The 15471-nt window shown below is 56.3% G+C and overlaps 6 protein-coding genes across 6 annotated transcripts; 3 read left to right on the plus strand and 3 right to left on the minus strand.

The window, feature by feature from the left end:
- Positions 1 to 979: 979 nt before the first annotated feature.
- CH63R_06807 (Cysteine synthase a) lies at positions 980 to 1930 on the minus strand (the record flags this gene model as incomplete). Its single annotated transcript, XM_018301782.1, has 1 exon — positions 980 to 1930. The coding sequence occupies one exon, from the start codon at positions 1928 to 1930 to the stop codon at positions 980 to 982; it is 951 nt and encodes a 316-aa protein (XP_018159632.1).
- Positions 1931 to 3119: 1189 nt separating this feature from the next.
- Positions 3120 to 5292, plus strand: CH63R_06808 (putative Alpha methylacyl-CoA racemase; the record flags this gene model as incomplete). Its single annotated transcript, XM_018301783.1, has 6 exons — positions 3120 to 3511; positions 3580 to 3791; positions 3864 to 4582; positions 4639 to 4721; positions 4779 to 4857; positions 4918 to 5292. 6 exons carry the CDS (start codon positions 3120 to 3122, stop codon positions 5290 to 5292), a joined length of 1860 nt encoding a protein of 619 aa, XP_018159633.1.
- Positions 5293 to 5891: 599 nt separating this feature from the next.
- CH63R_06809 (Aminobenzoyl-glutamate utilization protein B) lies at positions 5892 to 7600 on the minus strand (the record flags this gene model as incomplete). The annotated part of the gene is given in 7 exon segments (XM_018301784.1): positions 5892 to 6032; positions 6090 to 6188; positions 6246 to 6473; positions 6552 to 6778; positions 6852 to 7078; positions 7091 to 7383; positions 7457 to 7600. 7 exon segments carry the CDS (start codon positions 7598 to 7600, stop codon positions 5892 to 5894), a joined length of 1359 nt encoding a protein of 452 aa, XP_018159634.1.
- A 700-nt stretch (positions 7601 to 8300) lies between these two features.
- Positions 8301 to 9230, minus strand: CH63R_06810 (X-pro dipeptidyl-peptidase c-terminal non-catalytic domain-containing protein; the record flags this gene model as incomplete). Its single annotated transcript, XM_018301785.1, has 4 exons — positions 8301 to 8409; positions 8529 to 8664; positions 8891 to 9022; positions 9080 to 9230. The coding sequence occupies 4 exons, from the start codon at positions 9228 to 9230 to the stop codon at positions 8301 to 8303; spliced, it is 528 nt and encodes a 175-aa protein (XP_018159635.1).
- A 1416-nt stretch (positions 9231 to 10646) lies between these two features.
- Positions 10647 to 11720, plus strand: CH63R_06811 (Alcohol dehydrogenase; the record flags this gene model as incomplete). The annotated part of the gene is made up of 1 exon (XM_018301786.1): positions 10647 to 11720. The coding sequence occupies one exon, from the start codon at positions 10647 to 10649 to the stop codon at positions 11718 to 11720; it is 1074 nt and encodes a 357-aa protein (XP_018159636.1).
- A 1115-nt stretch (positions 11721 to 12835) lies between these two features.
- On the plus strand, positions 12836 to 15023 carry CH63R_06812 (major facilitator superfamily transporter; the record flags this gene model as incomplete). Its single annotated transcript, XM_018301787.1, has 7 exons — positions 12836 to 12984; positions 13160 to 13510; positions 13590 to 13699; positions 13779 to 14047; positions 14137 to 14554; positions 14629 to 14840; positions 14913 to 15023. 7 exons carry the CDS (start codon positions 12836 to 12838, stop codon positions 15021 to 15023), a joined length of 1620 nt encoding a protein of 539 aa, XP_018159637.1.
- Positions 15024 to 15471: the final 448 nt, after the last annotated feature.

The raw sequence follows: 15471 nt of genomic DNA on the forward strand, positions 1-15471 counted from the left end.
CTTACAGAGCTAATCGCCCACGCTTTTGGCTTGTGATTCACATGGCCCCAAACCCCAACAAAACCCCCCCCCCGGTGGGATTCGCGAACCTATTCCCGAGACCCCTCGCTTGGTAACTAAAAGCCAAATGCCCCTCCTCCTCCTCCTCCTCTGACCTTTGTGCTCTATACAAGAGTCTTAGGAACCCGTGATCTATACTAGAATCTTGGGAACCCGTGCTCGTACTGTTATCCTGTCTGTACAGCAGTACTTTGTAGAAGCTCTACATGTCATGTAGAGCGTCGTGAACTAAAGCCCCAGAGCGCCGCCCCTCATGAGGGAAATGGTCAAGACAGCAGCGCTAACCCCGGTAATGAGTTGCGACCCAGTAAAACATAACTATTGTTGGTGCCCAGGGGTCAAGGGTCATCAAAAACGGGGTCTGTCCCATTCTTGGAAACTTTCTCATCCATGAGCTAGCTGTCTTTGAGGTATTATCATTAAGGTGTCTTTCTTCTGACAGCACTGCAACAGGAGATTGATCCATGGGGGCGTTGAGGGAGGACACAATAATCAAAACAGTATGTGTTCCTGACCCATGCCGTAGACAGTATATTTTTGACATCTTTCGAGTAGTACAGCTGGAGATTCACGCATATGTCATGGCCTCTGCGACGGTGATGCTAGCCGCCGATCAGGGGCCGCCGAGAGTTGTTGAGTTCACGGATGACGCTGACGTGGAGAACGACTCTGATTCTCAGGGAGCCTTGTGCCCCAACAACTAGCGACAGTATCAGATGCTCGTTTTAAAGAGCAGGAACCCATCTTTCAGTTGGGGTAGAATTCGAGATTCGAGGAAACTCATGTCCTGTCCACGAGTTTCGCCCATGACACACACACATCTTCTAGAAACAACGAGTCCGAAAGAGACCCATTCACATATGATGTTGAGCTAACAAATGGCCCGTGGCGTGCGTGATGACTCCCAACCCTTCATTCCTTACTGGTACAGATTTCCACTCGTGTACTTGAGCCCCGTGTCGCACGCAACAGTGACGACCACCTTCCCAGGACCGAGTTCCTTCGCCAGCGCGAGCGCAGCGACAATATTGAGCCCCGTCGAAGTGCCGGCCAAGATGCCCTCCTCCTTCGCGAGCCTGCGGCACATCTCCCGCGCCTCCTGCTCCGGGTACGCGCGAACCTCGTCGTACAAGGCTCTGTCGAGCAGAGGCGGCACGAATCCGGGCCCGATGCCTTCGATGCCGTGAGTGCCCCCCTTCCCCTGCGTCAGAAGCGGCGCTGATGCCGGCTCAAGAACGACCACGCGCGTAGCGGGACGCGCAGCCTTGAGAACCGTCGACGTGCCCATGGCCATGCCGGCCCCCCCGATAGCGGCACAGAAGGCGTCGATCCCCTGGGGGAACTGCGCGACGAGCTCCTCGCCGAGCGTCCTGTAGCCCGCGATGCAGTCCCTGTTGTTGAACTGGTCCGCCGCGTAGTGCCCCTCGTTCTCCGCCACGATGGTCTTGGCCCGTCCGACGATGGAGGCGAAGAGCTCCGGCGTGATCTTGCCGTCGGGGCTGTGGACGTTCTCGACGACGGCCCCGAACGCCGCCATCGTCCGCAGCTTCTCCTTGGCGAACGCGTCGGAGCAGACGGCGACGAACCGGTACCCCTTGAGGCTGCACACGAAGGCGAGGGACGAGCCCGTGCTGCCGCCGGTGGCCTCGACAACGGTCGACCCCGGCCGTATGTCCCCCCGGCGCTCGGCCTCCTCGATGATGGCTCGCGCCAGGCGGTCCTTGTACGACCCCGTCGGGTTGAGGGACTCGAGCTTGACGTACACGTCGGCGCATCCCTCCGGCACGACGCGGCGAAGGCGCACGCATGGCGTGTTGCCGATGGCGTCCAGGACGGTGTCGACGGGGGGCGGGGCGCGAGTTCCAGACATGCTCAAGCAAGAGAAGTAGGGATAACGGTGAGTTTGAGGATCGCTTTCAACGGTGTGATGAACGTAACGCAAGAAGACTTTCCCACCTGTTTTGTAGCCATCAACAGCCCCCCCCCCCCAGTCGCTCAGTGAGCCCTTCTGTCAACACGAAGTGGGGGGTTGATAAGGGATCGGCCAGTCCACGCCCTTTGAGGGAAAATGGCTGGAACTTGTGTAGTGCTTACGGATGATTGTGACGGAACGCCAGAGAACCGTTAAAGAATGCTGGTTCTACCAACGTAAAACCCAACCGAATCCAGCAGTTAAGGCTAATTACACAACAACAGAATCAAACAGCAGCCAATAGCTCAATACTCGCACTACATCCTTTTCTCGTGCTGCCAAGTCAACAAGGTAGCTCATTTTGAAATACACACACAGTACACGTCAAAGGACCATACCTGGACCCTACTCTAGGCGGGTTACTGTGTTGAACCCTGGACCAGTTGAATCTTAGTATGCCCTCAAGTAGTTCAACTCGTCAAGAGACAGACACCTCCAATAGTGGAGTCTGGACGTTCGTGGCTGAGACTATCAACGGTCTCAGACAACCCGAAGGTCTGCATTGGTAGCCTCTTTTCAAGTTTCATGTCTGCTATGTAGTTGCTTGTTCTATGAATGATAGAGAAAGATGGTCAGTCTCATTTCGCTGGACTCCGTGGCGATCGGTGGTCTAGCCACTTTAGCTTCAATACTTGCAACATTATTTATCGCAAGAACTCGGAAACCCACGGCATCCTGCTTCAAGATATATGCGCGTCAGCCACTGAAACCGGGGTCGAACAAACTGCGTTCGGAGATCTGGATCACAAGCCAGAGTCCACCGTCGCTGCGTGGTATCAAACTCCAGTGACGTGAACCCGACAATCAGCTGGTGTACGAGACGGCCGATGATTAGATGGAGACAAGAGTGTTCCCGTACACGACGCGCTCAATTCGCACAAGCCGTTCGTTTCGGTTTTAAGACGGGGCCGTGGGTTTCGCTGTCAGCGTGGTTCGCGTCGGCATCAGAGCGGCGAGCGCACTGCCGCAAACGCGGGGATGTGTGAGACGCCCCGGGGCTGCAGAACAAAACAGCTCCATGAAACCCCTTCCCTAGTCTGAGTGTACATGTAATGGGAGCTTATAATTGCCTTGTGGACGTGCCTCGATGGGCCCTTGGCTCTTGGTATTGCGAACGATCCTTCTTGGCTACAGAGCTAGCATCGTTGTTGACCTATCGACTCAACATCCTTTGAATCAACCACCCGTAAGAGCAGCAACAGACACAATGGGTTCCAAAGGCGAATATTCAGTCCCCCAAGAGGCGGAGGCCGTCTTCCAGCACGGTATCCTGAGCAATCCTCTGATGAAGGACTTGCCCAGCGACCTCAAGTCTCTGAGCCAACACGTCAAGTTCGAGGGCTCGCCCAGCCCGAGCGTGCCCATCAACTGGAAGTTCGCAGAGAGCATCTCGGCCCTGAAGGCCCTGGAGGCGACCATGGTCAATCGCCTGCTCCAGAAGAAGTACAACGCCGCACCGGTAGACGTCACCATCAACACGTAAGCAGCTCTTCAAACCAAGGGGCGTCGAGAGATGTGCTTGTCTTCCGGCAACTAACGCCAAACAGTGACCACGCGAGCTTGTTCTACTTTTCACCCTTGATTGCCCAGCTCATCGGCAAAGACGGCAAGTTCACGCCCATGGCGCTCATGAACTTCGTGCCCGAGGCAATGAAGATGTTTCCCGAGACGGACAAGCACCGGACCGCAGCGAGCCTCCACAGAGCGCTTGTCACCAACATGTACAAGACGAAGGATGGCCGATGCTACGAGGTTCATGGTAAGTCTTCTCTCATACGACTTGGCCGACCGGTTGGTTGTAAATCCTGCTGACAATCTCGCCACGCAACAGGAGGCATCAACCCCGACCCGACCTTCAAGGCTCTGGGCTTGCCCGAGGACGGCCGAGCAGACGACACCTACGACACCGTCTTCGAGAGGATCCAGAAGGTCGTTTCCCAGATGGACTCGAAGGACCTCGACGAGCTCCTGAACGAGAAAGCCAAGCAGTCCGGAACAGTCGCCATGTCCTCGGAGGAGTACTTCGCGAGCGAGCAGGGCCAGGCAAACAGCAAGGTCGGCCTCTTCGAGATCAACAGGGACGAAAAGTCGTCGCAGCCCGCCGCCTGGTGGCCCGAGAACGACAAGCTCCCCTCCTCGACCAAGAGGCCCCTCGCCGGCCTGAAGATCGTCGACCTGACCCGCATCATCGCGGCGCCCGTCGTCTCCCGCGACCTCGCCGAGATGGGCGCGAGCGTCATGCGCGTCACGTCGTCCAACATCACCGACATGTCCTCGCTGCACCCCGATCTCAACTGGGGCAAGTGGAACTGCCACCTGGACCTGACCAAGGAGGAAGACAAGGAGAAGCTGAGGGCTCTGATTCGGGATGCCGATGTCGTCGTGGACGGGTACAGGCCGGGGGCCATGGAGAGGCACGGCTTCGGCCGGCGGGACGTCTTTGACCTGGTCAAGGACCGCCAGCGTGGTATCATTCACCTCCGCGAGAACTGCTACGGGTGGCATGGGCCTTGGCAGAAGCGAGGCGGATGGCAGCAGATCAGCGATGCCGTGAGTTTGGTACACTTGAGGGTCATGGGGAGGTTGCACTAACATCTTTTTTCTAGTGCTGCGGCGTTTCTTTGGCTTACGGGCAGGCCATGGGCCTCGACGAGGCGGTTACACCCGTCTTTCCCAACTCTGACTACTGGTGAGTTTTTCGTAAACATCTTCTTCTAGATAGAGCCATGCTAACTTGGGAAAACAGTGCTGGTGTATGTGGAAGCACGGCAGTCCTTGACGCCTTGATGAGGCGTGCCGAACACGGTGGCAGCTACGGTGTTGACGTGAGTTGCGAACCCAGTCCAGCACCCCTCTTTACCACGAGAACACCTAGCTAACTCTAGTCGACCATGCAGATCTCCCTCAACTACTACTCGCAGTGGCTCGTCCGGTCATGCGGGACGTACCCCGAGCCGGTGTGGAAGGAGGTCTGGGAACGCCACGGCTCACCCGTCTTCCGCCATTTCCACACGATGGCCCAGACCGTCCCGCTCATGTCGAAGCTGCTCCAGGACCACGACACCAAGACGCTCTTCCAGCCGCAGTTCTTCGAGATGCGCACGTCCAAGGCCGTGGACGGCACGTTCTGGGTCGTCAAGCCGGTTTTGCAGTTCAAGAACGGCGCTGTGGAGATGAGGTACAACGTGGGCACGAGGGGCAACGGCGTCGATGAGCCGGTCTGGCCGGCGGATTTGTCCGTGGAAGTGGTGAAGAAGTAAAGGTCGTGAATATGTTTTGCCGCATATTACTGAATCCAGCACGTTCTTTTTGTCTGATGATAAGTTGAAAGGAAGTCTACCTCTCACAATATCCATAATGGGCAAGGCCATGTCCGCTCTAGAATAGGTTTTACGAGCCTAAAACTGAGAGTATATCATACAAGTTTACGTACTTGGTAGAAACACCCCACCCGTGGCTTTTAAACAAAAGCAACGGCCAGAAACGAGGGTGAGTGAGTCTTTAGCCTACGTCCTCCACAACCCTCATGGCCAGTGACGTTGCCAACGTCCATCCTGACACCAACTTCGCCGTGGGGTAAAGATTCTGCACATCAGTCCAGGGTCATTTCCATGTGTCAACCCCCAATCTTGGACAGATAATTGGGCCAGTCTCCTCACGGGACCGTGTGATAATCGTGGTACGACGGATTTCTCAGGGTCTGGCAAGACGGACAGCTGTCTTTTGACATTGATATCGTAATGTTCCGGGCTTCTCTTTACCCCAATCCGCTCCCAGGGCTTAATTCGAGGACTAATGCGCCTGGGCGAGTCTCGAGATAGAACTTGGGGTAGAAGGCCAGTGACATAGTTGCCACTTCTCATACAGCAATGGAAACCTCTTCGATCATGGCTCTCCACTCCTCCCACATGGTCTCCGCATACGTCTCATTCTGCAAGACTTTGAGACCGGTCAATGCTAGGATCTTGGCAGTCTGGATGGCTGATTCGTGGGCAAACTCCTATCAATTGATTAGCGAAGACCCTCACATCAATCAGGTGCTGCTCGTCACACTTACAGTTCCGGCGAGTTCCCGGAAACCCGCGTTGTGCACCGGAGCAGTCCCGCCGACAGGGAAGCCGACCTGGATAGCCGGGAGGAACCACGAAACGTTACCCTGTACACCAACATCAATCAAGAGTCTACGTCGAGCGCGAATGGGCTGTGTGCGTACCTGATCAGACGAAGCAGAAGCTCCCCCATCCCGTCGCGAGTCCTCGGGGGAAGACACGGTGAAGTTGGCCGTCTCCGGGTCATCGGCCGGGTTGAGATACTTCATCTGGTGTTCGTAAAAAGTGCTTGCCAGCTGGAAGCTCGGGTTCTGGTCCCAGTAGTCCTGGAAGGCGGAGATCTCCACCGTCGTGTTCGTGCCGTTGCCGGACGCGTACAGGATGGATTCAACCTGGCTGAGGACAACATCGCGTCGGGGCCTAAGCGTTCTGAGTTAGCTGTAGCTTTCCAAGGTGGGTTCGCGGCGGACACGAATCCGACGGTGGCGGACTTGCCTGGTGTTGCCTCGCACGCCCCATTGACTCTCAATGTAGTCGGGGATGATGTTTGCCACGGACCATCCCTTGGTGACGACGTGGTGAATCCTGTCAGACGGCTGAAGCTGTTGGCGAAAAAGACCGGCCATCTGGTACGCAGCAACGAAGCCGTCCAGAGCATTCTGGCCGGCCCAAGGGGCTGCGGCAGCGTGGGCGGCAACTATCACAGAGTCACGGTAAGAGGAAAGCTAGACAAGAGAGGAGCCCGAGCTGGCTATGAGTGGCGACGTTACCTCCAGTCCAAGAGACATTGCCTCGCCAAGAGGCCAGAGTCCTGCCCCAAGCAGCGTAGTTGCTGTTGCCTGGGTGGGCCATCAAGCTGCAGTCGAGGCCATCGTACGCGCCAGCCTCAAGCATCTTGACCTTGCCACCGCCGCCTTCCTCTGCGGGGGTACCCAGAAGGCTACAGTATCCCGCGGCGTTAGCTCGCTGCTCAAAGTTTGAGTAGATGCAGGCCTGTCTGTATACTCACACCACCGAGCCTTTCACGTTGCCGTTCTCAAGTGCCTCCTTCACGCCAATGGCGGCCGCAACGCCGACGGTGGCGATGAGGTTGTGTCCGCAGGCGTGTCCCAGGCCCGGGAGGGCGTCGAACTCGGAGTTGAACGACACGGCGCGTCCTGGGCCGTTGGAGAACTCGGCCCGGAATGCGGTGGTCAGGTTGTAGGCGCTGCGGGTGACGTTGAATCCCTGCTCCTCGAGGTAGTCTGTGAGGACCTTGTGCGCGTGGACTTCCTGGTACCCGATCTCCGGGTTTTCCCAGATCTTGATGATGATGTTAGAAAGGACCGTTCGATGGGTCTCTTTTCCAGACTGCCGTTGGATAGAGAAGCATTACCTCTGTGTTGATTGTTCTCAGGCCATCGTTCTTGGCGTCGATGGCAGCAAAGACTTGGTCGGCCAGCTCTTGTCCATTGGCAGACGAGGGGAGCAGAGTGGCCGACGCGAGGAACGCGAGGGCGGCTTTCCGTAGGGACTGCATCGTTGCCGGTTTGAAGACACAGATGCTTCTTGTCTGGCGGTAGGGCAGGGCATAACCAAGGTTACGTTTTCATTTTATAGCAAGATAGGACCTTGTTTTAAGCTTGACCACTGGATCCAGTTTTTCTTTCTTGCTGGGGAAAGCATTCTGCAACAAACTGACTTATTAGACAGTCTCATCATACCTCAGTCACGGTCAATCGCAACGCTCCGATATCGTATCAATCAAGCTCTTGGCATATGGGGTTGATGCGTCTTGGCAACGGAAGAGTGGTATTTCGTAGGCATGCCCCTGTTACCCGCGGGCCGCAAGTCGGCTGGTGGTAAATCCGCCTGCTTAATTCATCATGGTTGATGTTAAGGCTTAGCCGACGATCGGGTAAATTAACCAAGATTTTGGTGGAGAATCCACTATCTTTCATACTCTGTTGAAATAGACATTTTTCAACAAACACGGAAAGCGTGTTCGTAGGTTCAAGGTGCTGGCCTCTTGCTGGCTTTGGTGAAGGTGTTCATGGGAATAACCTCACGTTTTGTGCTGACCGCCGGTTGATCATGTGCCGTTGCAGCCCGGTTTCAGGAGACAGCATCCATGGATTAGATACTATTCCTACTTCGTAAGGATTACCTCTCCATCATCATGCCCTCCCATGACGGTATGAGGAGACGGTCAGTTAAGTGATTGCACTTAGACAATCAGCCTACACATACGAGGTGATCGCCAAGGTGCCCCTCCTACCCTCCACCAAGAGACGAATCTGGAGCGTATCGTTCTTCGGCCATAGTCTGAAGGTTTCGAACTCGAGCAGACTAAGGTTGTCAGTAGAAGCAACCTTGTGACCAACTGTTCTCCGGCGCCGAACTGGACAACAGCCCTCCCCAGATCCAGACTTCCGTCATGGCGATCTTCCCCACGGTCGTGCACTTACGTCTTCCGTCTGTACGGCGAGACCTCCGGCGCGACCATGCGCTGAGGGGCTGGTTCAAGCCAAGGCAGCTCGCCTGGAGCTTGTCCAGAACGGGCGCCTGATTGGAGCCAGGTAATGCGAGCCTGACTGGCAGCGTCTGCTTGCAATCGTTGTTGAACTTTTGAAATAATGGCCAAACCCCCTTGAGGATTCCAGGCTATTCCTCTGCTCTACAAAGAAGGCACTCCTTCGTGACATGTACCGCAAACCTGCCTGTCATCAGCACGCGGACGCCAATTGGAAGCTTAGCACGGCACAACACACCTTACTTTTAATTCTGCAGGATCTCTCTCAAACCCGCTGAAGTTTCCAAGACTATGAACCATCGTCAGAAAGCTCTCGGGATGTGCGAGGAGATCTTGATTCTGTCCATCCGCGCCGTTTTGCCATCTTGGTAGTGTGTGATTGAGACATCGGTTTGTCATTGCCGCGGCCATCCTCCTCATCATGCCGACCTAGCATACCGCAAGTGGAATGTACAATGTGACAAGGCTTCCGAGACCGTTACTCACGCGACAATCTGCTCCGTGTCATTTCGGTGAACTCTGGCTTGGGAATGCCGCCTCGGCGCAAACCCTCCCGTAGACCATCACTTGCGCCGTCGAACAACGCCGCGTATGTCAAGTGATGAGTCCCTTCGGCGGGAATGAACCATAGCACCATGATCAAATAGGCGGTGCCTGCCAGAGAAAAAATTTCGGTGCATCATGCCAAGTTGGCGATTTTTTCAATGGTATTGCTGCCGTCTCGTCCTTCCGCGCGCGCACGATGGCTTCCGAGTCGCTGATCCCTCTGAATTTTTCGTAGACGATGATGCAGCTTTTGGGCATCCAATCGATGGCGAAGAGTGTTTGATAATGATGAGAATTATGGGCCTCTTTGAGCACACAGGGAAGCGATAGGAGTCAGGTACCCCTTTCAGAGCTAGAGAGTGTGCTCAGAGAGGCCGCATCTTTGGGGAAACTTTGTTCATATGGAGAGTGCCCGTTGTCTATCTTGTCAATTTGACCAACAACAGATTTTGCCAATCGGCACTGGCCTTACCAGTATTAACTTTCGCCGTACGGAGACCACAGCAAACTAGGAAGAACCTTCTCGTCCGTCTTCTGTCGGTGGGCGTCAACTCAAATGCGAGCCCCATCTCCGAGAGTCACATGCTGGTCTCTTTAAGAGTTGTGTCGTAAGAGAGGGAGAGATGATTTATCCCGGGGTCTCCTGCTGCCGGCTTTGAGTAGTAATATACGGGATGGGTGCTTTGGTTGCGGCCGAAGCGGAGGCTGCGCAGGGCTTTGCGTTATTGTCATGTTGACAACTAACGGACCCAAGGTTTCGTGTTTGACTCAATTGACTTTTCATCCCAAGCATGCTATCGTGGTTGTGGAGTGTATCGGTCTATTGGTTTTTGGAACACAGCGTGATTCTTATGTTCAAAGTCGCTGGGTCGAAGCCCAGACTTGCAATCCATTTCTGGTCTGAAACACGGATTCCAATCCACGTTGTGTCAAGAAGAGGTAGGTCTTCATTCGATACAACTGGGAAAGACGGTCAAACCCGCAGGGTTGCCGCGGCATGATGCCAGAGTCCCGAGCTTTATAGCAAGGTTGCTAGGGTTCCAACTTCTCTCTGTCTCGGGAGCTGGCGGCCCGGTGGGGTTGTGGTGAGTCCGAGGAAGACGAGTCCCGGCCGTTTCGGACACCTGAACATGCCGATGGCCGACTATTAATGCAAACGAACGATGGAAAGCCACCGACGCCCGTCCCCTTTGATGCCCCGGTGTCTCCATCCCCCCCACGATTTGAGCGTCAACACAGGTCACGCTGCAGCTTTGCCACGTCGGCGACATGGACATTAGAGAAGAGCCCGCTTGCCGGCTTGGCCATGCTCAACTAAGGACGCGGAAATTGTGTACAGCCTCATAGTTGTTGCAGAAGATCGCAACTGCTGGTTGAACTTCGCCGCTGAGTCAGCCCGTTGGTTGAGAACCATAAAGGTCAAGGGAACAACCACCACCCACCCAATGGTCGAGTATGTCGTTTCTCTATCATTCTTGTTAATAGTCAGCCCTACTGAGAAGTCACAATGGCGGCCCTACCCGAAACATCCTCGCCCGCCTTCTACGTCGACGAAGACTGCAACTTCAAAGTCATCCACGATGTCCCGTTCCCCGAGCTCGTGGACGGCGAGGTCGTCGTCAAAGTACTCTACTCGGGAGTGAACCCTGCGGATATCAAGCACGGCCTGGGTCTGGGCATCCGCTCCACGACCCTCGGCTACGACTTCTGCGGCCGCGTGGTGCAGGCGGGGCCGACCTCCGAGTACAAGGCCGGCGAGCTCGTGGCCGGGTACACGCCCACGGGGTTCGGCAGGCCCTTGAAATACGGCACCCACAAGCCGTTTCTGAGCTGCCCGGAGGACATGATGTTCAAGGTGCCGGAGAACCTGCCGCCGACGCACGCCGCCAGCCTGACGACGGTCCTCACGACGGCGGCCGACGGGCTGTACAACATTTTCGGATACTCGCTGCCTGGCGAGAAGCCACAAGACGGGTTCAAGCCCGGCCCGTTGCTGATCTGGGGCGCGTCGGCCAGCGTAGGGCTCTGCATGGTGCAGCTGGCCCGCGCAAGCGGCGCGTCTCCCATTATCGTCACGGCGTCGCCTTCGAGGCACGAGCTGCTGAGAAAGCTCGGGGCGACGCACTGTTTCGATTACAGGTCGACGGATATCGCGTCCCGTATCAAAGCGGCCGTCGAGGAGTCGAAGGCGGGACCGATCCTCTATGCGGCCGACTGCGCCGGGTCTTTTGGGGAGGTCACCTCGGCGGCGCAGATGGAGGCATGCGTCGGCGACGATGCCATCCTACTGTCGGTCGTGAAGCATCAGGATACACGGTACAAGATGCCGCTGGCGTCGGCGAACAAGGACGTCACTATCCGGTTCGGCAACGGGCCTGTCTTCACGATTCCAGCCCGGATGGAGGCTTGGAAGAAGATGGAGACAGCGTTGGCATGGGCCGTTAGGACGTACGGCACGGAATTCCAGCTTCCGTCGGTGGAGGTGTTCAAGGGCTCTGCGGAGGATGCGTTGGAGGAGGTGAAGAAGGTGGCTGACCAGGGCAAGTTTGGCAAACTCGTCCTGGAGCAGCCGCTGGCGTGAGCCACACACAGCATTGGGGGCCTGGATTTACTGTCGATAACATGCGCTGTGCATGGTACTCACATAGTCAAGAGAAAAGAAAGTCAACAAACCGATTACCGTTTACAACAATGTGCACAAGAGGGAAGCCCGGCGCATTTGTACAGCTGACCGGGATCGGGCCCGTCCCGCGGCGGGGCGGCATGATGCCGGGCCCCTTCGGCAGAGTCAAGCCGATGAAAAGTACGTATTCCCGGACAACCTCCGGTTCCGCGCCGGTCCCGCTTCCGGCAGTCTTATCTCGGGCCAATCACATATGCGAATAGCCGCCATGTCCCACAATATGCACTCCGGGTCGGCAGCACGAAGGCCGCGCTCGGCTCCTCGATCGGCTCAGCTGCAGCTGAATCTGTACCATGTACTCTGTACTGTGTGTGTGTACTATGTATGTGCGATGGTTTGGTGCCACACGGAAATAAGTCGCCACCAACAGAATCCGGCAGAATTTCTTATCTTTCTGTCTGTCTGTTCATCTGTTATCTGGCTGTCCGTCTTTCTGTTGGCTCATCTTCACACCCACTTGCTATCCAGCATTCGGTTCTCATCCTCTCACTCATTCTTCCACTCACACACGCATGCATGCACACCCTCTCGCTCACTCACTCACTCACCCACTCACTCGGTGGTGGCGCTCCACTGATTTCGCTTTTGACGAGTTCCCAAAGGCGGAGGGAGAGGACCGCCCCATCGTTCTTCTGACGGAATAGCGGGGATTCCGCACGTCTTTCGTCTTCCGCAGCGGTCGACGGCCGAATCCTTTTCCCAAGCCAAGTAATCCCAGCAATCCGGGGAACGATAGCAGAACTTAAAGCGAATTTTCTTCCTTTAACCGCATTGTTCCTCCTGATCCGATCCTCCCCTACCCCCTTCCCCCTCGTCTCTCAACCCAACCCTCCACTCGTTCAAACCACCTTCCCGGTTCCGGCAGTGTTTTTTTGTCTCCTTGAACCTCCCAAAGCAGAAACAGACGAACGGACTCTCTGCTGGCCCACGTAATTGCGCGATCGCGACCTTGTGACTGAGTAACCTTTTACCCATTCCGGTTCCGTCCACTCATCCACAACAAATCCACCCCGATGGCCGCAGATGCAGACGAACGGACGCCCCTCCTCAAGTCCGGCGCCGGCGCCGTGAAGCGGGTCGGCCGCAGCCTGTGGTCCCCGGCGAATCGGATCCTGTTTGCTGGGTTCCTCGTGTCGCTGACACTAGGACTCACTCAAGTCCCGTATGTAGTGCCACCCAATGTTTGTGGAGAGAGAGAGAGAGAGAGGTAGAGAGGGTGTCTGTGTGTGTATGCGTGTGTGTGTGTGAGGGAGTAAGAGAGAGAGAGAGAGAGAGAGACAAGTAGAAAGAGTGAGGATATGTGGCATCATGGAAATTTGCTGACGCTTCCCCCGCAGCATCATCTACGTCTTCCGCGTCATGGCCTGCGAGACCTTCTACGGCACCCACGCGCCCTTTGACGGCCCTGCCGCCAACATGTGCCACCGTCGCGAGATCGACGCCAACACGGCCCGCCAGGTCTCCATCCTCGGCATGACCACCTCCGTCTGCGGCATCCTCAACCTGTTCATTTGCGGCGACCTCATCAAGCGCTGGGGCACCCGCTGGGCCCTCATCAGCCAGACCCTCCTGCTCGGCATCCGCGTCTCGTGCCAGATCATCGCCGTCTCGGCCGGCGGGCAGCGGGGCATCGACCTGATGCAGTACACCCAGCTCATCGGCATCGTCGGCGGGCCGCGGGGCTACATGTGAGTGTGAAACCGCAAAAGCATTCCAACCGACGGGGGTGGGCAGCAGAACGGGCGCTAATGCAGTGATGATCGTCAGGCTCGTGCTCAACACCGCCGTTGCAGAGGTGGTAGAAAGAAGAAAGCATACGGGCGTCTTCGGCCGGCTGCAGGGCGCCGTCATGATCGGTACCGCTATCGGCTACCTCTGTGAGTTAAAACCCCCCTCTCGACCGTCTCGTCTCGTCTCCATCCCCTCCCCCCGACTTCTGGCTGATGATCATTCCAGTGGGAGGTGTTCTGGGCGATGTGTTTGGTATTTCCAGCCCCTTCATCACCGCCGTCGGCTGCTTCGCCGTCACCACGATATACGGCGCCATCTTGTGGCCTGCGTCGCCCGAGCAGAGCGACGAGGCGGCGAGCAAGACGACGCCCGGTGCCTCGGGCTTCCTGGCCCCGATCAAGGTCCTCATGCCTCAAAAGTACCGTCTCGAATCCGGAAAGGTGGTCAGGAACTACGGTCTCGTCTTCCTGGCTCTCGGCATCTTCTTCGGCGTGGTAAGTCCTAGATTTGGAACATCCAAGAGAGTTGAGGGCGGTATGCCTTCCAAGAGAGATCAGTTTTGCTGACCGATGATGAATCACAGTTCGCCACGGGCTACGCCCCGATCTTGATCCAAATGTACGCAACCGCCCGCTTCAACTTCGGCACCACGGAGAACGGCATCCTCATGTCGGGCAACTCGTGGATCCGGGGCATCTTCCTCATGTTCATCTTCCCGGAGATCATCGACGGCGGAAGACGGTGGTTCGCCGCGTCGTCCCACTCGGGCGCTCTCCACAAGACGCTCACCGAGGAGGAGCGCAGCCTCATCCCGACCCATGCCGAGGACATGGACCCGGCGCCCGGCCTGATGAACGCCGCGGAACCGACCAAGGCGCCGCCCGAGGAGGAGGACGAGGACAGCACCTTTGACCTGTTCTTCCTGCGGTGGAGCTTGGTGGTGGACGGCATCGTCACGTCTCTTGCTGCGTGGGCGACGGAGGGGTGGCATGTCTATGCCGGTACGTTGCGGCTGGCCGCTTTACAGCGCCGAGAAGGAAATTCTTGTGAAGTATGAGACTGACATCAGGTACAGCCGCCTTTCTGCTGCCGTTTGCCTCTGGATCAGCGCCGGCCGCCAAGGGCGTCATCACGGAGATGTGCCCGCCTCACATGCGCCAGGACGCTCTGAGCGCCATCACCCTTGTCGAGAGCGCGGCGACGCTGACGACGCAGGGTATCTTTGGCTTGATATTTGCCACGCTATCCGAGATCGGCAAGCCCAACCTGACATTCTTCGTCAACGCGGTGAGTGTTTCCCCCCTTTTCCAGCCAATGCTTCTTCTCTGCCGCCGATTGCTGAATGATCCTTTTGCGCAGGCTCTCGCGGTCGTCGCCGTTGGTATTCTGCTGCTGGCGCACTACCCTCCCGCGGAAGCCACGAGAATCGAGAACGAAGAGCCCCAAGAGAATAGCAGCGTTCGAGGCTAGTTGTGCTGGTAACTCATGGGTCATGATGCATCGATGGTTCCGACTTCGACTTTTGGGGGTAACTGACTGCATTAGCGATCTTGGGGCCGCTCTCATGGATTACGGAGCATAGGGAAAAGTAAAAAAGAGGGGGTTTCTCCCTGTAAAAGTTTTGGTATTTACCACTCACAAGCAGCAGAATAGCATCTGGGTGTCTTTGGGCCGTCCAGCAGATGGCACCGCTAAAAGATATAGGGAGGTGTTAATGTCCATTGGTGAGTTGGACGTGTGTAATTTAGAGGAACTAACATGATGCTCGCGGGTTAAGTATGTACACAATGTGGGTAAACAGGGAAATTCAGTCACGCATCTTGTTTGATATCTTGCATCTTGGAGCCAGTGCAAGAACCCAGACATAGACAACCCAGTGCCAATAGTGTAGACTTGAAAATAGATAAAATGGCCGCAG

This window comes from Colletotrichum higginsianum, chromosome 4 (assembly GCF_001672515.1).
Source record: "Colletotrichum higginsianum IMI 349063 chromosome 4, whole genome shotgun sequence".
NCBI classification, from domain to species: domain Eukaryota; kingdom Fungi; phylum Ascomycota; class Sordariomycetes; order Glomerellales; family Glomerellaceae; genus Colletotrichum; species Colletotrichum higginsianum.